This window comes from Perca flavescens, chromosome 20 (genome assembly GCF_004354835.1).
Source record: "Perca flavescens isolate YP-PL-M2 chromosome 20, PFLA_1.0, whole genome shotgun sequence".
NCBI lineage: Eukaryota > Metazoa > Chordata > Actinopteri > Perciformes > Percidae > Perca > Perca flavescens.
The window spans coordinates 18,962,599-18,984,055 of NC_041350.1; the positions used below are offsets into that span (position 1 = coordinate 18,962,599).

Genomic DNA, 21,457 nt, shown 5'->3' on the forward strand with positions numbered 1-21,457 from the left:
TGTGTGTGTGTATGTGTGTGTGTGTTCACGTGTGTATCAGCCTGTAATTTGTTCATGCTCAGCACAGGGACAGTATCAGCATCCACGACATCTGTTCAACACAGGGCCTACACAGCAGAACTGGGCACATCATCTGCACCGCGCAGCACAGGGATAAAGCTGTCTCACACATACACACACACATATATGCACACACACACACACACACACACACACACACACACACACACACTACGTGCATGCATGAAATTGGTGTGTTTTTCAGGTTTTATAATGCCTTTAATGTGTTTCTTTCTGTGAACGTTGTTTGTTTAATCTTCCACTCTGTTTATAAGACATTGCATGTCTGCCCATCCCGGAAAGGGATCCCTCCTCTCTTGCTAGTTTGTTCCTTTTAGTTTTTTCTCATCCAAACCAAGGATTAAAAAACGTTTTCATTTTTTTAATTTATACACACTGTAATTGCCCTTTGAGGCAAGTTTGTTATTTGTAATTTTGGGCTATTAAGATGTGCTTGAGTGGTCTTATGGACATAATGTGCAAAAATAGTTATTCCAATCATTCGAACCTGTGTGTTTTTTAGAAGAAACATTCAAACGCCATTTTTGACCAGTTTTGACAGCTCATTAAGGACAAAAATTAAGGAGCCTTGTGTTTTCCTGTCAGTCTCTTGTTTGTTCTGTCTCGTTTTCAAGCCGGCCGACGACCGGCAATGTTGATTCGGCCGAAAAAAGGCAGAAAAAAGGCCGATGAAGGCCGACGCTTGGCGATGGTGCAGGACACACGCATCCTAGTTGGGCTGACAGCGGCCCAACAAGGACTGACGGTCGGCTTGGTGTGTCAGGGCCTTTATGATCTACTCTGGCTCTTTTTAAATTAATATGGTGCTATTTGTCACTGATTGTTAATAACATAATTACTATAATGCAATTCAATAGTGTTGAATCTTTGTTAGACCCTCCCTATCTGTAAAATGCCTACATCTTTAAAACACCTGTCTTTGGGCTGTAACACAGACTTTCTGTTGAATGTAAACTGTCCAAGCTCAACCTGAACTCAAAATCACCCTGACACCCTCCTCAGGTTTTTTTTGTTTTTGTCTTTAGAAAGCGCCCCCAGCGGCACAGAAGACATTATACAACTGTTTTCACAGGCTGAATTGTTACATTTTGTCAGGATGGTAACAGAGCTTTGTGTTGTATACGTGTGCATTTAAGTAAGTGCATTTGTGTGCACATGAGCACACATGTCATGTAGTTGTACACATCTGTGTGTGGTCAACCGCAATCAGATCATCTGTGTCCCACCCAGAGAGACGCCACAGCAGGCAGAGGAAAGGCTCAGTGGCTAAATATTAGAGTTTGAATGCCCAATACTTCTTGCCAATGATGACAACAACTGAAGTGGGATCCATGCAAAGAATAAGAACAAAAAAACTGAAAGGAATTTACAGCTCACCCGTTGGGGGATGGATGTGTCGAGGATGAAGTGATGATCATCTCTGTTCTCTGCTAAAATGAAATATGATGGCGAGGGAGCTCAGTGCCATTTCCTGCCTGGCATAGGAAGCGCCCATCTGGTGCTGAGTGCTGTCTGTCCTCTGTTGTTGTGTTGCATGGCGTTGTAATAGCTCTTGTCACCGCTGTTGCTGTTCTCAATGCTGTTATTATTTCTGAAGCACCACACAGGTCAGCTGAGGGAGATGGGGGAGAAAGAAATGATATTCATGGTTTAAGATGCTGTGTTGTGGATCACTGAGGAGAGGACTGGTAAAATGGACAATAAGTGAGGAGTTTATTATTTGAACTGGGGGGTAATAGAGGCAGTGGAGGGGAGTCTGTAGGAGAAAGAGCAAGGAGACACATGCTGGCAGCTGCCCGTAAGATTGTCACATCCCACCGCCCGCCACAAAAGCAGAAGGAAGCCACTCGTCATCACCGTGACAACCAACGTGTGACGAGAGGAGGGAAAAATGTTATCCATCAAAAAATGTTACAGGGGTGAGTGCACCCCTCCATCTCTCTGCTTACACACACGCATACACACACAAAGACACACAAAATGCCATCATATTTCATTTGGGTCATCAGGAACAATTGTCTCTAAGAGGAAATCTCTGACTGGATTTCATGCCTTTCTCCACTCAACAACATGATAATGTATTTTCCTCTGTAACGAAGTGACAGTAACCCCCCGCAGGGATAATGTTCAGAACACACAGAGAAACTGAAAGCACAAGAGGAGGGAAACAGCAATTCAAGTGTGAACTAAAAACCCCCCAGAGCCAGAGACACTCACATTGAAGGCAAGTGTGTGGTTGTGCTGCAGACAAAAGCATGAATTCATGTGAAGGAAATTAACCAATAAACCAGAGAATAGTCTTATCATACACATAGATTCTTTTTTAATTTACATAATCTAAAACCAAAGAAGCAGATTGTAATCAAGATTTGCATTCAATATCCCTGCAATTAAAGGTCCTATGACATGCTGCTTTTTGGATGATTTTATAATCAGAAAGTTGACCAAAGTTCAACTTTCTGATTGACGCTCCCGTTGCTCAAAAAGCCCAAAACGCGACGCTGATAGATTTGCAGCTCCTTGCAGCTGAGAGAAGCCAGCTTCTATTGAAAATGAATGACTTCCGGAATCTTTAGAAGCTCAAGTCGGCGGCGGTGTGTACGTACAGTTAGGACGTGCCATTTCTGTGTCTGTAGCTATACGCACAACCGGCACATACGGGTACTTCACTAAAACTCAAGGCCGCGCCCCCTTTTGGGGGATAGAAAACAGACGGTCCCATAGAAGTCAATGCAATTTGACGTGTGTTTGGATCATAATTTTGATAAATGTGTGTGGATTTTTTTCTTGTTAAACAGATGGTTTGTTTTATACACATGTCTAATGTTTATTATATATATTAGTATATATATATATATATATGTAGTATATTGACCAACTGCCACTTTGCTCGTTTGAAAGCCATGATGTCTCTCTCTTTCTCATGGGTAGGCCAAATTCTCTGGTTGGGGCAAAGCAGAGAAAGGGGAGGTAACCTTGCTCCTTATGACCTCATAAGGAGCAAGATTCCAGATCGGCCCATCTGAGCTTTCATTTTCTCAAAGGCAGAGCAGGATTACACCTATCATCATTTCTAGCCACTGGGGGACCATAGGCAGGCTGGGGGAACTCATATTAATGTTAAAAAACCTAATACAGTGAAATGTTCATGCCATGGGACCTTTAAGTGACACTTTCCAATCTTCCAGTGCACTGGAAAACCTGCCTGATGGATTTCTCCTGAGTTACACAATTTAGATACGGGATTTATAGGCAGTCATCCATATCAAGCAGCTTCATCTAGCAACTAAAATTGCAGACTGATGTTTGGGGATCACATGGGAAAAGCCTGAAAGGAAGGCTAGCCTACTGTACTCTCTGAGGCTTTGATGCATCAACATATAGAAAGGGATGGAAACTATGAGTGCTGAGCACCACCCAGTGGTTGATTATTTGCTCAGTTAAAGCTCTCAATGAGAACAAACACATTTAGGGCCTGTAGCTGCAGATGACAATTGAAAATCCACTCTCAAACGCACAAAGCTTGTACTTCTCACACTTGTACCCGTTCTGTATGCTAAAATACACCTTTAAGGGTGACTGAAACGTAATCAAAGGGCCCTAATCTGTTTGTTACTGTTGCGCTTTGCAGCCTCACTAAGTATGTCTTTACATTTAAATCGTCTATAACCGATATTTTTGTAGCCTATGTACAATGTGTCAAATGTGAAAACAAGTTACAACGTGAAAGAGGTCGAACAAGCTTTTGTTGAAGTTAAAAAGTCAAAACCCGGCTCATGTTTTGAAAACAATGTTTAATGGGGCCTGCAGCTAAATTTAATCAAGTACACTAATACAGCATTTGAGTGTCTCACCTAAAACCTAGCTTCTAAAGAATTAATCAGGTCATGTCTGACATTTAGCATATGAAGGAGACTCATTGTCCCCACAGGAAAGGTAACTATTGTTTCTGGTTTTGGGGAGCCACTCCCTGCAGGGCCAGGCGTGATTAGACAGAATCGGCACTACCATGTGAAACAACCTTTGTCTGTGACCTGGGGTAAACCTAAAATCAGAGGTGTGTCTTTAATCAGAGACCCACAATTCCACAGGAATATAATTCGGAAAATGAGGTGATGTCGGGACTTCAATCTGTGACCCCGACAGGGGAAGCACGTTGGAGTCCGCTGTTTACAGCGTATTGTTTGTCATGTCACATGACTGTTCTTCTGTGACTCCGCAAGGATGAGATCAGTCCGCTGTCAGCTGCAGTGTTTTCATGTTTTATGTTTAATTGTGTTTTGTCTTGTCGTTTTCATGCAGTTTCATTAAACCTTTTGCTTAACTTTCAATTCGACCACAGCCTCTCCTCCTTCCTCCAGAAATCAGAACGAACACGTTATTTAGAGAATTCTTAACACTTTAAAGCCTGTTTTTTTTTAGCTGTACCCCGCCCCACAACTTGGACGTGCTGGCTCACTATCATCGCTCTCATGGCATCACTTGCAGCAAAAACAATGCTCCAAAAACCTACTGTATGCTACCTGCTCCGCACCATATACGGCCAGATATTTCCCTCAGGAGTTCGTACAGACAAAAACCGAACAAAAAGAGACTAAATATTGGACTTACATTCATCAGGTGGCCAGAAACACGGTTCCAAATGAATGCTAATGTTGCTCCGTAACTTCTGGATGTGTAGCAAATTAAGCTGTTCATTAACAAGTTCGCCATACTAACCTGAAGTGGGCTTAAAAGGTGATGATTTGTCAGTGTGTTCCCAGTTTGTTTCCGCTGCCTCGAAGTGGCCAAAATAAATATGGTATTGCAGGTTTAGGCTAAAGCAGGGGTCTTCAACGTTTTTCAAGCCAAGGACCCCCTAACTGAAAGAGAGACGGAGTAGAGACCCCCTACTACATATATTGTATAAAATGAAGTTGCATATTAAACTGGGCCTACAAAAACCTGCGGGGCCACCTAAAACTTTTACATATATTTTTGCATTGAATACTAAGCTATTAAAATAGCCTAATAATCTTTAACATGATTTTATAAATCATGTTTTAATGTTACACATACAGGTAGCACTGTGAATCCTTACACTGTATCTGGGGATGGCATTAGGGACTGCCTTACCTATAGGCCAGTAAGCCTATCATCAATGGGGATTCATATTTGATAATAATATGTTGGATTCATTTTAGGACTTTTTAATTTTTGAAAAAAAATTACAAAACATAATAATTTAGAGGCCCCCTGCATTTTCTCTTTGCACAACAGCCTGATGGTATTGTAGATGGTACTCTACTCTTGACATTATTTATCAAAGGAAAACTGACAGATGACGACTGTTAGAATTTCCCCGCCCTCACCACGGATTCACACCATTCATTATCTGGTCCCAAATCAGCTTCATCAGTCACATGACAGATGCTTCCCCCTAGAGATCAAACAGATGATATTTATAGGTAGTCACACAGATAGTCATTAAAGTATAACACTAATTATGTTTTTTGCATTTGTCCAAGTCGATAAAAACAAATATAAACAAGTGCAACAATATTACATGTGTATATATATATGCACATGCACACATCACACAAACTTCATCCCATTATTTCACTGTCATCTATTGGCAGGAGGGCCACAGTGATGTCTGCTGTGCAAACCAACAGACATGACTGTAGCCAGTGGTACAGGCAGAATAATGAATGAGTAATGAATAATAGAGGAATAATGAAGAATAATGACTTGGGGAAAAGACACACACACATGCATGCATCATACACACAGATGAGGGCAGTTATAGATAATCATCATCTATCTTTCTTTTAGAGAAAGAGAATGAAGGAGAGAGAGAGAGAGAGATAATGACACAATGCAATTTTTGAGACCATGTAACAATACTGTATGTATAAGTACATTGAATGATAAACAAACATGCAATATTTTAGGATTTTCACACAATTGTGCTACACCATTTCATACTTAAAGGCACAATCTCAAATATCTCCGTTTTGTTGTCTTTGCTGGCACCTATGGCAATAAGCGGTAACTGCAGATGTGTTTGACTTTCAAAGTTTCATCACTCTTTTATTTGTTTATTTGGCCACACTAACGGGAGACAGAGAGGTTCCTCCTTCCACTCTGGTATACACAACTTCATTAAGAGGAAGTCATAGATGGGCACAGGGTATGTTAGGAAACACTATCTCACACCATCTCTCTCTTTTAGAAGAAAAGAAAAAAACATTTCAGGAAATAGGGGTGCAGATAAGTTTACCCTCTAAAAATATCCCAATTTCTCAAAACCAAATCATATTTCACATTTGATGCTGCTTTGAAAACATTAACTCGTAATACCATTTTAGCAATGTGACTTATGTGCCTTTTTCCAACCATTTCTTCATCGTGTCTATTGCAAATTTCACAGTGACCATGTGGAAATGAAACCAAGTTGTTTTTTGTTTTTGTGTTTTCAGACGTAATTCTGACATTAATTCTGATTTGCGCTGTTTATGTAGAGGCACTACAAAGAAGAATCATTGTTTGAAGCTGTAAACCTTGGCTACTATAAGTAGGCTACTAACTAAAGCTCGATATGATTCTAAAATGGGCCTCAACTCAAAGAAAAGATGATCACGATTAAGAAATTATAGGGTTAAACTATTAGAACGCCATGAAGCTGATCCCAACAGTACATACTGAAGAACTGCACGTAGGTAAAATTCAGTTTGCTCAGGTATTTTCATTTTTGTTACTTCATGTTTGACACTTTTTGTTGATAATACTCATGCATCCTTGTGGCCCAAGAGCAAACGACGTCAGTCGGCAAAGGAAAAAGGAAGTGGTTTGTAACTTCTTTAAATTGTCAGATCTAACATTTGTAGGATGCATCATTGCACTCAGCACAGAGTTCTTTTTTTGTTGGTGAGAGGTTGCTCTGTGCCCATACTTTAACCACACCCTTGCACAAACCATTTGTTGTAGACACTTATGGACACAGCAATACATCATTTCCAATGCCACAGACTCCACGCAGGAAATACAGTCTTACTAGCACAGTGTCCGACGGTTGCATAAATGCACGGCCCGCTTTGACCGGCTTCCCGCCAGCACCACCGACATGCGTGGAGGTGCGGGGGCCCGTCATCGCTGCTTGCAGCTTAAATTTTAACTTGTTATTTAGTCTTGTAGTGTTACATCTACTTCTGTAAAAGTTTTGAATATGTATTTTCTACTTGGTGTTATGGAGCTGTTACCTGTTTACCTACAATAGATGGTTTTGTTCTGTCGTGAGAAACGGAATCAGTTATATTTATGGAACAGTTTAATGATGCAAGAGAGAGAGCACTTCCTGCATTTCAGGCACATAACTGTAGGGTGTAACTTTGTTTGTGCTAATTATCACAAACATATGTAGTTATTAGCATGAGAATTCAGGAATATATCAAGATACCACTCGCATTGTGTGGACAAAAAGCTGTTTGCACAGTGACTAAGTGCTCAACCACCCATGTGGGGACAACCTTTACTTTGGTGTTAACACATGGTTTGAACTACACACAATTTAATGGTGATGGTTTGGTTGTGGTTCAGCATGTAGTGGTTATGGTTAAGGTTTGGGTGAGCTTTCAAGAAATACACAATGCTCTCACAATTGATGAAAACAAGTGGCCATATGTTTTTATGAGTGTAACAAGAACACCGAACAATATTATGGAATTCAATACAACTAAACCATGAATTAGGAACTTTAATTGCTGTGCTTTTTGCAAAACCACATAAATCCACTTGCTTCTCCTAACCTGCTCTCCATACGCTCTGGCAGCCAGTGAGCGTTTGCCTCAGGTGAGAGGTCTGGTGTCAAACTATCCAACAGCAACAATCTTAGCTGTCATCACAGCCTGAGCCTGAAGGTGACCACCATCGCAGATATGAAATGTTTAAAACCAAGTGTTTGTTGAGAGTCTGATAGAGTTGCCCGCCAGCTCTGAAATAAAAAATTAAATAAAACTGCAGAGTCTGGTTAACTGTTTTTCCTGAATTGATTGACAAATTTTAATTTTTACAAACTGACGGCTTTCATGGGTGAGATTAGGTTTAATTATGATTCTCTTCATGCTCATTTGTGCATTAGTATTTATTTACTCTTATCCTTTGGTTTGGTTAAGCTAGGGTTCTATGATTTTATGTATAATAGTTTTTCCTATTTTGACTTTCCTTTCTGCTTCCTGCGTACCTTGCTTATTCAAATAAGAAGGTATTGGAGGTGGATACATTGCATTCTTCTTCTTGCCCTGTATACAAAATTGGAGAATGTTTTTTTATTATTTCTGCACATTTGTTTTGCTGAATATTTGTAAAGAAAAAAAAAGGAACTTGAAACTTCCTTTTCTTTCAGTCTCCTATTCTCATACTTCCTCCATTCTCACCTGTGCTTTGATTATAACATTTGATTCATTATTGTACCTGTTTGCCTAAAGTGAGTGTTGCATTTACTTTTTGTTCATCTCAAAACAACATGCGGCTTATCTTTTTTCTCCTGTTCTTTTTGTGTAAGAGCAAAGGTAAGGACATTTTTATTAGTGATTATAATAACAGAATCCAGGGTATAGGTTTCAAATATACTGTCAACCTTTATTTGTGCTTCTTGTTGTATTTACAGGGACATCCACAACGACGCCTATATCCAATATAACTACAGCTGCTTCAGAAGGTGATGCAGAATTACATTTTTCAGTAATTCCGATCAAATGAAACTATTAAAAACAAGACAAAGAGTCTTTAGCCACGCTGGCAGCTCTGTGAGGATGTACCTAATAGACACAATAGTGTTTAAAGCTAAATGTTAATGTTAGCATGCTAAGGGGTGGGGGCTCTAGTTCTGGAAGAGTTTTCCCCATACTGTGTTCCCATTTAAAAATTTTCTTTAAATGCCTTGCTCAAAGGTACTGAACACAGGACTCCCCCTGGATGACAATGCTATAGGTTTATTTTACCAGTTTTAATGATTTAGTTTCTGAGAAATCATGTCTTGTACTTAATTTTACAGTCTTAACACTAATACACATGAGCCTCAGCCATCATTGCCAGAGAGAAAAGGCTAGTCAGAAGCGTGAATCAGAGTGGTTGTAAATTTAAAACGCTTCATTGTTACAGTTGTGAATAACACACAATGCCATACATAGTAGCTGAATTTACCCACAATTGACCCAGAATTTAAAAGTTAATTAATTTAAGATTTGCAGATTGTGTTTTCAGTTTTCTTAACAGCGCAATCTTTAGCTTCCACACGCCATTAGTGGCACATGGAATTGAATTTGAAGCTACTTTGGAGTCTTAGTTCACATCTACCTCAAAGTTTTTATGAACACAGGCTTCTGCTTTTGTATATGGAAAGCATTAATGGGACTTTTACTTCTGGAATCAGGGCAGTATGCTAACATTTGTTCATTACCACTAAACACAGATGAGTCTGATGGCAATGGCATTCATTTTGCAGTGATTTGATAAGAAGCAAAGCAAAATTTTGACATGATAATGGAGCTAGATGAAAAGTCAGTGGATCACCAAAGTCACCAGGACTCATCCTCTGGGGAACATGAATGTCTGTCTGTAGGCTACAGAATTTCATGGCAATCCATCCAATAGTTTCTGAGATATTTCAGTCTGGACCAAAGTGGTGCATAGACCAACCAACAAGCAGACATTGCCATCCCTAGAAAAATGCCACTAGTGTGGCTGAAAAAAGTATGCAATTGTTAAACTATTAAATGTTCACCTCACACTCCACCCCATCCTTCTTTCTCTCCAGAAAAGCTATCTCATCTAGAGCTGGTGGCCACACCAGACTACCCAGTTGCAGCAGGTCAGAAAGTCGACCTGCATTGCAGGGCTTTCATCACTACAGCGTCCGTCAAGTGGTCCTGGCAACCCCTGACAAATCAGACTTGGCAAGACGTGGGAACGGCTGGGGAAATGATGACCCTTACCAAACCGGAGCAGAGCGGGCTTTACAGGTGCCGTAGTGGGAGCAATGACTCTCAGGTGGTGAGCTCTGACCACACTGTCTATATCGTCTCCGTGAATGCAACAGGTTGGTGGTCTGTTTTGACACTGCCGTTTCCCTCAGCTCTAAGGAGCTTCATTGCATCTTTCAGCTCGCTGTTTAGCTGTCCAGCCTCCAACTTGGCTGTTTTGGTTCCCTCTCACTGCTCTCATAGCTGTTTCTGGCAAGCTGTGTTTTAGCAAAAGGGCTCTAAAAACTTTGCTATCTGCTACCAGTTAGCAACTAGCTGGTGAACATTGTCGAGCATTTAGCAGCTAGTGATTTAGGAGTTGGTGGAGACCAAAAACAGATCTAGAAGAAGAGTAGCCTAAATATTGGACATCAGGTGGACAGAAACACGACTCCAGATAAATGCATTGCGCCGTACACTGTTTTACCAATTAAAGTTTTTAGTGGTCACTACTTATTCTTTCATGTTCTGTTAAAAAACATATTCATTGCTAAATCACATTAGTTGTTTGTAATAATCTTAGCTTAAGTATGCAGTGCACAGATCATGTTAGAGATAACTAAAGATGTTACGTTTCTGTATGGGAGGGGCGGGGTCATTTGAACTGAGTGAAAATTGTCTTCCTGTTTAAGACATTTGAAATTTCCAATGTGGTGTGTATTGTTATCTCTTCTGCTTTATTGGAGCAAATGTATTGAATATATTAATCTTAAAGCTATACTGCCACAAAGGAAACACCATATTTAAATGAAATTTTTTCTGTAGCATTGATAAGTAGCCTAATGTTTTGTTACGTTTTTTGCATGTTCAATGTTATAGTGCGTAGTTTCTGTGTGAATTCTTAGTAATGACGCAGTTGCTAGTAGCCAAGGAGGACATGGAGGATTAAAAAAACATGATGGACTCTTCAGAAGAGGTCATTATCTTCACTCGATTTTATGTGGGCAAAAGTCGTGGGATGACACCAGTTTCTGAACATAGCCATACTGAGAAATACAGAGAGATTTTTGTGGAGCTGCTACTCTAACTTAATTAATTAATTAAATTAACTTTGTATCAACTCATTTGGCAATGGCTTGAATGTAATGGACCTTCATTAATATAACAAAATATACGCACTAAAGCTTTAACTTAACATGCTTATTTCAGACAACATGAAAAAAAAGTTTAGTAATGATTACTTGTGTAAACTTGATTTGTCCACAGCATCAACTTCACGCTCTGTTAATACAACTTGACTTGTTTCACCTTGTGTAAAAACTTAGGTAAAGTCAACTAATTCGGGATAACAGTGTATCCTTTCTTAAAGGATGTGTAAGTGTAAATAGGCAAATTGCCAACATGTTCGCAAAATAAACTTAATAGGTAAACATAAATCAGTGTTGTGTTTACAGTGTGTTTACACTGCTCCCAAGTGGCCAAATAATCAGTTATTGCAGGTTTAAAATTTGTTGGTAAAGAATTGTGATATTGGAAATGTTTACAGTTGAAAATGTATTTTGTCTGTGGCCGGTTAGATCAGTTGGTAGAGCGGTTGCACATATGCAGAGGTTTATTCCTCAACATAGAATGTGCAGGGTTCGAATCTGACTTGAGATGGTTTTCCTGCATGTCTTCCACCCTCTCTCTCCCCTTTCATGTCTTAGCTTTCCTATCCAATAAAGGCAGAAATGCCACCCCCCCCCACCCCCAAAAAAAAGTAATTTGTCAGTGTCGCTGGTAGAAAAATAATGCAATGGTACCACTGTTTTTTCATTGTCTTGCCTTTTGCATTATACTGAGATTTCTTGTTACTTTTCAACTAACATATAAGCTATTGATATATCTGCACTATGCTAATATATCCGTTATTTGAACAACTCACTAATAAAAAGTTCAGTTTTTGTCTTTTCAACTGTTTATCTTTTTTTTTTTTTTTTGGTGTGACCTACAATTAAGCCTTTCTTGTGCAATTCTTTGCTGTTTCCCAGTCGGTGAGTCTTTAGGAATAGCTGCCTTTGTCCTTTCTCTCCTGGCCTTGAGCATCAACTTTGCTATTCTTTTTTGGCTGGGCTGGCAAAGATTTGGTGCCACACTGACCATCAACACTGCAGCTAAAGGTAAAGAACACCATAGGGCATTTCCGGTTGGGTTCAATTTTAAGCAAATGTTCTGTAGATGATTTTAATTTCTTGGTTTTCTTAAAGGTTTTCCTGGACCAGAAAAGTCACCAAAGTAAGTCTCCATAGGTATTTTTAAGCCAGCTGAGTTAGAAGGTTGTATATAACAGTCTGATCACATTTTTCTACACACCAGGGGAGGTTTGCCACCGACTGAAAGTGACGGAGATGTGTACATGAATTACACAAGCCAAGCCTACTGTGATCTGGACCCCACCACTGTTTCTGTGTACTCAAGTCTGTCATGAACATTCGTGGCGACAAAAAGAGCATTTTGTTCAGCAGCAGAATATCTGCAAATAGAGCTTAGCGTTACATTTAATTATGTTTGATTTAATCTAATTTCACACCAAAAAATGTAAACAAAATCTGAATGTGGTAAAACCTGTTAATCTATAGTTCTAGCTAGGTAAAATGTTCCCACCAAACTTCCTTCTCTGTGTTTGTACATTTTAATGAAACTTGTAGTTTGCTATAATTTTCTGTCTCAAACTGCATGCAATGTTTTCTTTTTCTTTTTTGTGTACGTGGATTGATAGAGCTATCCCAGCTTGTTGATATGTCAGAAATTGACTTTTTAATTTACTTTAATCATCACAAACACAAATGAAAGACAAATAAAATTGTAATTACAAGAATTGGCTGTATGGAGTAAAACAAGCAGGTTTTCCTTTTGGAAGATCAAAATAACATTACACACACTTTTGAGTACCATACAAGATAATGAAAAGTGTTCCACTGAATAAAAATGCTTCTTACATCTGTTATGCAACAGCAAGCAATCTCACAGTATATAAAAAACTCAGTAGATGGGTGAATAGTAACACGTGTTGGTTTTCTTTGTCACATGAATCATGGGATTTTTCTCAAGCATTAGTTCCCCTTGTTTCACAATACCGAAAACTGATATGTCAGGTGTGGTGAGTACGCCTACTAAGTTGTGTGTGTAATCTATAGAGAATCTCCACTCTTAACACCCAAAAATAGATGACTAGGCTCTGTATATACTGTAGATGTGACTTCTCTATTGGGTTTAGTGCCCCACTTTGTGCAGAACAACACCTGTGGGAGGATTTAAATAATGTGTCTGGTCTTTCATCAGTTCATTTTACCAACTAAAGTGTCCTGCTGCAGAATTTTCAGAGCCATTATCGATTTGTTTATGTACTTCTGCTTACTAAACATCTGCTTTTCAGCTTGTACTTCACACAGGAAGAGCAAGATGACTAGTGCAATTCCGACCGTAGCTCCTACAGTATGCGGGGATTAAATGTCAAGATAATGTGTGTGAAGCCACATTCAATTCAGAGGGTGGAGTCACCCACACTATATAATAAATTAATAATATATAGTAGAGGTGCAAAAACAAAATACTGCATGTCGTCTAATATTGAATCAGTGGCAACATGAATGTCACACAAGTGACAGATATTTACATTTTTGTACAAATATTACATATGTTCAAATCAATCCATTTACGGTTGTTGGGGCTCGCTATTGAGTCTCTGGCACTGATTCCTGCTCTCCATGGAGAGCTGTGAGGTGAGCGTCTGGGAGCACCCTTCTCCCCTTACTACCTTTTTAATGTGGGCCATGATGAACCCTCTAAACTTCCTTGTGGCGAAATAGTAAACTACAGGATCCAAAATGCAGTTGAGGCCCATAAGAAGCAAAGTGAACTGATGTGCGTCGTTGAGTGCCTGAAGAGTGTTCTGGTTCCAGTCTACGTGGCCCCAGCCCTGTGTGATCTGCAACACCGCCAGTGTCCAGAAGCCTTGAATGACATGGTGGGGCAGGAAACACAGAACAAACACTCCCACCACTGCTAACAACATCTGCAGAGCTCTCCGTTTCACCCCCCTGGGCCTTTTAGTTGATGAGGACATGGTCCTGTTGGACTTTCTTGATATAATCGTTGCAGACCGGAACTCTGACGGAGGAGGGTTTTGAGAAAGTAACGCTCGAGCAATAAGGAAATTACATACCACGACCAGAAAAAAGACAACCAAAAACACTCCAATTATTGCGAAATGAGTGACAGCCACTGTTTTCTTCTCCACATCAGTTTGATTATGGTACCCCTCAAAACAGCGAGTGATGTTATTCTTACCAGGGTTGGTCCCTGGAGATGCCAGATATGGAATAGTCAACGCCACGGTCAACACCCAGATGACAATGCACACGATGATCCCACGACGTCTGTGGTTTGAGGAGGCCGCATCCAGGGGCCGGGTGACTGCCCAGTATCGGTTGACGCTGATGGCCCCGAGGAAGAGGATGGAGGTGTAGGTGTTGATGAAGAACAACGAGCCAGTCAGCCGGCACATGAAGTCTGTGTAGACCCAGTTGCCATGCCGACTGTAATAGTCAACCCAGAAGGGAAGGGCACAGACAAAAAGGAGATCAGCGATGGTCAAGTTTGTCATGTAGATGCGGATTTCGCCCATGGCGTTGGCTTCACGGAGGCGGCGCAGGACAAACAGCACGTAGAGGTTAGCGAAGAGGCCCAGGATGAAGATGATGCCATAGACAACCGGGAAGAGGATGTAACGAAACTCAGAGTCAAGGAAGATTGGGCCATTACCTAGACCAGAGGTCTTTGTTACGGCAACTTGTTCTGTAGTTGAGGCCAGCATTTCTGTCAGTGGGAGACAAAACACATCAACATCAGTGTAAAGCATTTTGGTGGTTCTTTAAGTGTGTGTGTCTGTGTGTGTGTGTGTATATGAAATAGGGCTGGGCAATATATCAATATTATATCAATCTAATATCAAAATTTGTGGTTCTTTCTTCCCCTGATCATTGCAAAAAAAGAATCAAGGTTATAATCAGGGGGTCCTTTGCACATATGTAAGGTTCTTTTATAGTTTTATTTTAAATTTTTATTAATTTAATGATTATTTGCTGGCCCATTGCCTACAAAATCAGTTGTCCTCGAATAGGAGATAGCCTAATCATTTCAACTTGATTAAAAAAACATAAAGTAATAATTGAATTGAATAATATCTTTACCACATGAAATAGTACATTGTAATATGTTTTAAAAACTACAAACAGTGAGTTTTTAACAATATTTACTATTATTTTGTGGTTGCTCAAACTGTGTCCCACATATTCGTCACCGCCGTCAGATATTTATAAAAAGCAATAAAGTCAGGCAACTAAAAGGTCAACTACATTCCTGAGGACCCCATATTCAAACCTTCAGCTCTACTGCAGGCTTCAAGATCACTCAAGCTCCCTTAAATTTGCTATTTTCTCTTAAACTTGTTCATATTTTTGGACACTGCTACTGTCGCCACCATAACATGTCAACACCGTCTCTTTTGTATAAAAAATATTAGATTAGATTATGACATAAATGTATACTTTTTAAGAAGAAGTCTGAAGTAGCTAGCAATAGAGGGGAAACAAGATGGCTAATGTGAACAACTCATGCATATCATGTGAAAGAGTAAGTTTTTGTCACCACTGTCAGACGTCAGGTTTTCGTGGATATCCTCACAGCTGTGGTTCGGCCTTGAGGCTGCGGCCGAACCACAGTCATGAGCCCGTATTTATTGTGATCAGCAATTATATTCTAGGCTCCGTTAAGGACTATTTGGAGGTTTTTGTCACCACCGTCAGACTGTACGTCACAAAAAATCTGACGGTGGTGATGTCTGACGGTGGTGACAAAAACCTACTCTTTCACATGATATGCATGCTCAGGATTGTTATTTTTTGGACCCAATAGTTAAATGAAGTTGTTAAGCAAGAAGCCATCTTGTGTGGTATACATTTTGGAATTGTTTGTTGTTATGAGGCCACTGTCACTAGATTAGTGTCACCACCGTCAGTTTTAAAGTCACCACCGTCAGAGGGAGTTTTATTTGTTTTAAATGAATATGCTAACGATATGTTTCTTCAGTGCTGTTGAGTTATTAAAGTAAAAGTCTCTTTTAATACAAATATATGTTTGTTAAATAAAAAAACATTACTTTTTTCTATTTAGGCTTAAAGTAAACATTGTATGATGTTAGATCTTTTAAAGGAGTACACGTGAAACAGTATAAAAAAAATGAACAAAAGTGAATATTCAACATTTAACATATCTGTGTACTACAAATGTCAGATAAGGATTTAAAAACTCTAAATACATATTAGACCAAATAAATAAAACATAATATGCTTTTTATTGTGTCTGACGGTGTTGACAAAAACAAAGTAATAACTGGAAAAACGTCTATTTTATGAAAAAAAATACAAAATGAGGAGGTTGCACCAGTACATTGCTGAACAGCCAACACTTTGGTCTATAATGATATACCTTCAGATTTTGTAATTTAACTAACTTTTTATTATCAAAATTAAAACCTGTTTTAGCCAAATTCCCAAGAATCTATATTGGGCCCTAGTTAGTTCAAATTGAATAAAATTCAGGAAATGAGACCAGAGCTGGTAGAATTTACCCCTACGATCATTCAGTCTTGCAATAAGATCCTCAAATGAGGCTGTGTCCGTCATTAACTTCAGCCAGTCTACACTGTAAGAAATGATTCTGTGGTCATGTAGATTTGAATTAATGTATTAGGTAAAATATATTCAATATTATTGTGTTTTTGATTTTGAGGCAAATATTTAATTAAATTTCAAGCATTATACTTATCTAATCCCAAATAGAGAGAATATTGAGTTAATTCAAATTAATTAAGTAATCAGGTAAATTTTTATTGAAAAGCACTTCCTGTCAACCTAGCTAGCTAGCAGCTATAATGTTACCCAGCATGCCGTTTGGCTGTGTAAATTTGTAAATGTAAAATTATTAATGTTAGTCATAAATAGTTGTGTGCTATGGTGTTTTATCCTGTTAAAGAGAGTTAGTTGTGGGTTATTTATATATATATATATATATATATATATATATAAAAGTTACAACCATGAGTGAGAAGGGTACAAAGTTAACAGGGCCCCCGTTCTGAAGTCACTCGCAGATTAATTTGGCCGTAGTGTTCTCTGTGACAATGCACTGGTATTACGGTATATGAAAAATTCATATCATACCGTTTACCGCCCAGCACTACTTCAATGGGTCGAAAGCACAAAAGTGAATTGTTAATAAAATAGACTAGTTATTCCTAAGAAAGAATATTTAGATTTAATTCATTGCATTGATTAAATTCAAATCGATGTGCAGATTAATGTAGATGATTATTACTCAATTATATATCATTGATATGTAAAATTAACAACACATCTCTTTTTTTAAATCAACTCAATATTTTTGTTTAGGTTATAATTAATTCTGTAATGTTTTGTAATGTTTTGTATTGTATCTACTCATTAAATGGATAACTATTAAGGGTCTCATTTAATTAATATTTACGCAATACCAAACCATGTGAAATTTAATTAATAATATTGCTTGTAATCTGTTGCCTCATTTTTATTGAGTAGATATGGTGTATTTTTTTTCTTACAGTGTATAAAACTAGGCCTTACTTGGCTTTTCCAGTGTCTTAAAATAATTCGCTAGTGTCAGAGCGGACTCTTGCTTTAGAAATCTCTGACGGCAAAAGGGACCGATCTCCAAGCAGACACAGCTGGGGAGACTCTGGCAATAGTGTGGCTAACCAATCAGCAATAGTTTTTATAATTTGTTTCCAAAAAGAAAAAACCAGGGGGTAATCCCACAAAAGATGGAGGTAGGATCTTGTGACATTCATACACTACCAACATAGATTGTCCTTCATTAATCCCATTTTATGAAGCTTGACTGGTGTGTAATAATACCTGTGAATAACCTTGTAATGTGTGAATTTGCTAATTGCATCCATCACCGGCCATCCTGCATTGGACCACCTTTTCCCATGCCTCTTCCTCAATGTTTGAGTTCAAGTCCCTTTCCCATATTAACCTCAGGTGATTAGAATGATCATACAAACTATCTGCCATGATTTTATAAAAAAACAGAGGCATTACGGACAGGCTCAGGCAATTTCAAATAGCAGAGAAGCTTATTTCTATCATTATCAAGTGAGATTTTAATACTAATTACACAGCTCCTGAGCTGTAAATATTTCCAGAGGTCTGCTTTATCCGTCAAACAGAACTTTTGTTTGAGTTCTTCAAATGACTGGAACAGGCCATAAACATACAAGTCACTAATCCTATTGATGCTTTTATTCAGCCATGTCGTCCATACATCCTACTTTGATTGAGGGGTTATTCCATATGGATGAATACATTTGCTTATATTGGGATATATGCAGTTGCTTATGTACTTTTGCCCAAATCTCCCTAGAATACTGCAGAATTGGGTTTGGATGTCTCTTCTTCTTAAAAGCTTGTGATAAAGTCTCAATAGTCCCAAATGGAAACACCAGTTCCCTCCCTATATCCAACCAACTCTTAGCTGAACTCTCACCACACCAGTGCTTAGCTATTTTAAATACCTCAAAAGCTGTTCTGTATAGTTCCAAATTGGGCAAACCCAACCCTCCCTTGTTTTTGGTTGTATATAACTTTTCAAGCTTTATACGGGACTAATTATGTTATTGTACTGCTTAAAAAAAGATTCTGGGACAGACAACGGCACCATCATGGATATGTAATTCACCTGTGGAGCAACTATCATTTTAATAGTGTTTACTTTCCCACATAAACTAAGGTTGATCAGTTTCCACTTATCCAGGTTAGCCTTTATAAGCTGAAGCGATGGAAAAAAAATTACCCTTTACCATGTCGTTGACAGCTGGAGTAAGACGAATCCCAAGATACTGCATACCTGAATCTATCCACTTAAATTGAAGTGCATTATTTATTGTTGGTAGACAGGTTCTAGACACTGACATTACTTCAGACTTATGCCAATTAATCTTATAACCTGATATTTCAGAGAAGGATCCCATAATCTCCAAGAGCCTGGAAGCTGAGGAGACAGGATCTACAGACAGCCAAAGTTGTCTGCATAAAGAAACAGTTTATGCTCCCTTCCTCCCACTCTTACGTATGCTTGGATCTGATCTGATTGTCATTGCGGCTCAAGAAATAAAATAAACAATAGTGGAGAGAGAGGGTCTCCTTGTTTTGCGCCTCTTGATATATTGAAAAAAAGATGAAACCATCCCATTGGTCAGCACTGATGCCTTAGGTTCTGCATATAACAACTGAATCCATTTGATGAATCCCGGTCCACACCTAAAGGCCTCCAAAACATGAATCAAAAACTGCCACTCCATCCTATCAAAGGCCTTCTCTGCATCTAAAGAGAAGGCAGCAACAGGTTCATCAGCCTCTCTGTTTTGCTACATAGGGTGGAGTAGACGTCTCAGATTGTCAGAGGAAGACCTTCCCTTTACAAAACCCACCTGATCTGGGTCTATAATATAAGGAATAATCTTTTCAAGCCGCGTAGCCAGAACTTTAGTGAGAATTTTATATTTACATCTACATTAGCCAAACTAATGGGTCGGTAGTTAGCCGGATCTAGAGAATCCTTTCCCTTCTTCAGAATGACAGAAATGACTGATTCATTAAGAGTATTAGGCAGCTGACCAGCTGACATTCAATTCAATGTTAAATTTTTTCACTAAAATAATGTTGGAAATCCATTTCCTTTCGTTTGTTTTAAATTCAACAAGCAATTTTTAATATTTTAGCAGAATACCGAAAGCTGCAGAAATGCAGAACTGATTACACTTTAATATCTGTATATTTATTGCATATTGTTATATATTTTCCTCGTATTGTGCAGCCCTAATATATAAACAAGATAGTGAACTATTGAATTCCCCATTGCAGGGTTGATAAAGTATACCTCCTTCTTTATAATTTGGAGGCTGTAGTTTGTGGTGCAGTTGAATTGTATTGCGTTCTACTGACAGGCGTTTCTATTATTTTGTCCACTATTTTTTTCAACAAAAACTAAACCGGTAATTAGTAGCAGGTAATTATTAAAAGTGCATCTTCTAATTTATTATTGAATTGCTAAAATTCAAGTCGCAGCTCATTTGTGTTCTCAGATAGAGATAATTCATATAATCTCTGAGATAATGAACTACTTAATTCAGAAAATCGAAGGAAAGTATTAGGCTACTGTTTTGTTTTTAGTTTTTTAAGAAAAAAATTAAAAACAAAATGTAGGCTTGTAACTCACCAAACTTGATAGGGTAGTCTTGTTGTCTTCTCAGGAAGTGAACACTGACTGCCTCAGCAGATTTAGTACCGTTAAAGTGACAGAATGGGCGGGTTCGTGGGTCAGTCACACTGCTTCAAAGTTCAGACGAAGATGTGAACTGAGAACGTCTTCTTAGGAAATACCCGTATGGTGCAACACGCACCACCTCGATGTTTCCCTGTTTGTTCATGTCCGTCAAAACGAAAGAAAAAAAGACGCCCACTATGGAGAAATCAGAATTTTGCGGTTCTTTCTTCCCCTGATCATAAAAATGTTTTTTAATTTTTGTAAGCAAGTGGGGGTATCGCCAAAAATGTGGCGTAGTTACATTTTAACGTAACTTTTCTGGGACCATAAGGCAAACATCAATGCTATATTTCAGAAAGCAACATCAGGTTCTTGTTTTCCCTTAAGAATAACTTAAATCATTATAGATACAATTATAGTTAAGCTATGAGGTTTACAGTACAAGAGAAAAAGTGGTTAAATATTTCAAGGATTTTGTTGAAATATTACACAACGTTAAGGTAGCCTGTTATAAAGCTATAACTAGCTATAAAGATGAATATCACTTTAAACTCACTTATGGGCATTAAAAACACTCATTTTATTTCCCTCTAGAATTAGGCTATCACAAAACTAACTTCAATTTCCCCCAAATTGGAAACAAAAAATCAACTTCAAGTTTTACTTTCTTTTTATGTCCCACATGGAATTATGAACAGCTGCAATTGATTTACAGGCTTGATTTCAGACCTTTGATTAAACCAATTTCTATCTCCATGGTGAATCATGATTGTGGCTAATAGTCTGAAAATGATGACAATTAATCGCCTAGTCTAAATACAGCTATGACTTGCACAGACATTTTGAGGGTCATATTTTAGCTTTTTTTTTTTTTTGCAGGATCTGTTCTTATTCTGTTTCTTGACCGTTGCAGTAATGCATTCTAACCACACGGGGGAGGAAGAGGCTAAGGAACAGTGGTACAGTAGTTTTAGCCTGCAGGTAAAAAGGCTCCATACAGCACTGTGTGAACTGCATGAACTACCACTCTT

At 38.6% G+C, this 21,457-nt stretch overlaps 2 protein-coding genes and 1 long non-coding RNA gene across 4 annotated transcripts in view; 1 reads left to right on the top strand and 2 right to left on the bottom strand.

Moving 5' to 3' along the window:
• Positions 1 to 4,960, bottom strand: part of LOC114547332 (uncharacterized) — a 43,338-nt gene extending 38,378 nt beyond the window's left edge. Inside the window, exons 1-2 of one of the 2 annotated variants that reach the window (XR_003691141.1) lie at positions 4,801 to 4,960; positions 1,459 to 1,693 (exon numbers count right to left, since the gene is read on the bottom strand). This is a non-coding gene — a long non-coding RNA (uncharacterized LOC114547332). Of the gene's footprint in view, positions 1 to 1,458; positions 1,694 to 4,692 lie in introns of both variants that reach the window. The other variant, XR_003691142.1, reaches the window with a different exon arrangement.
• Positions 4,961 to 8,545: 3,585 nt separating this feature from the next.
• Positions 8,546 to 12,944, top strand: LOC114546311 (uncharacterized). The gene is made up of 6 exons (XM_028564983.1): positions 8,546 to 8,630; positions 8,729 to 8,779; positions 9,878 to 10,159; positions 12,053 to 12,181; positions 12,269 to 12,296; positions 12,378 to 12,944. The coding sequence occupies exons 1-6, from the start codon at positions 8,585 to 8,587 to the stop codon at positions 12,487 to 12,489; spliced, it is 648 nt and encodes a 215-aa protein (XP_028420784.1). The 5' UTR covers positions 8,546 to 8,584; the 3' UTR covers positions 12,490 to 12,944.
• On the bottom strand, positions 12,811 to 20,497 carry ptafr (platelet-activating factor receptor). The gene is made up of 2 exons (XM_028564982.1): positions 20,379 to 20,497; positions 12,811 to 14,879 (listed from the first exon to the last, which is right to left on the bottom strand). Exon 2 carries the CDS (start codon positions 14,875 to 14,877, stop codon positions 13,717 to 13,719), a length of 1,161 nt encoding a protein of 386 aa, XP_028420783.1. The 5' UTR covers positions 14,878 to 14,879; positions 20,379 to 20,497; the 3' UTR covers positions 12,811 to 13,716.
• Positions 20,498 to 21,457: the final 960 nt, after the last annotated feature.

Excerpts from the sequence above, each read along its gene's own strand:
- ptafr (XM_028564982.1), bottom strand. The coding sequence starts at position 14,877 with ATGCTGGCCTCAACTACAGAACAAGTTGCCGTAACAAAGACCTCTGGT.
- LOC114546311 (XM_028564983.1), top strand. The coding sequence starts at position 8,585 with ATGCGGCTTATCTTTTTTCTCCTGTTCTTTTTGTGTAAGAGCAAAG. Across the intron at positions 8,780-9,877 it reads AACTACAGCTGCTTCAGAAG|AAAAGCTATCTCATCTAGAG; the intron begins GTGATGCAGAAT and ends CTTTCTCTCCAG. Across the intron at positions 12,182-12,268 it reads CATCAACACTGCAGCTAAAG|GTTTTCCTGGACCAGAAAAG; the intron begins GTAAAGAACACC and ends GTTTTCTTAAAG.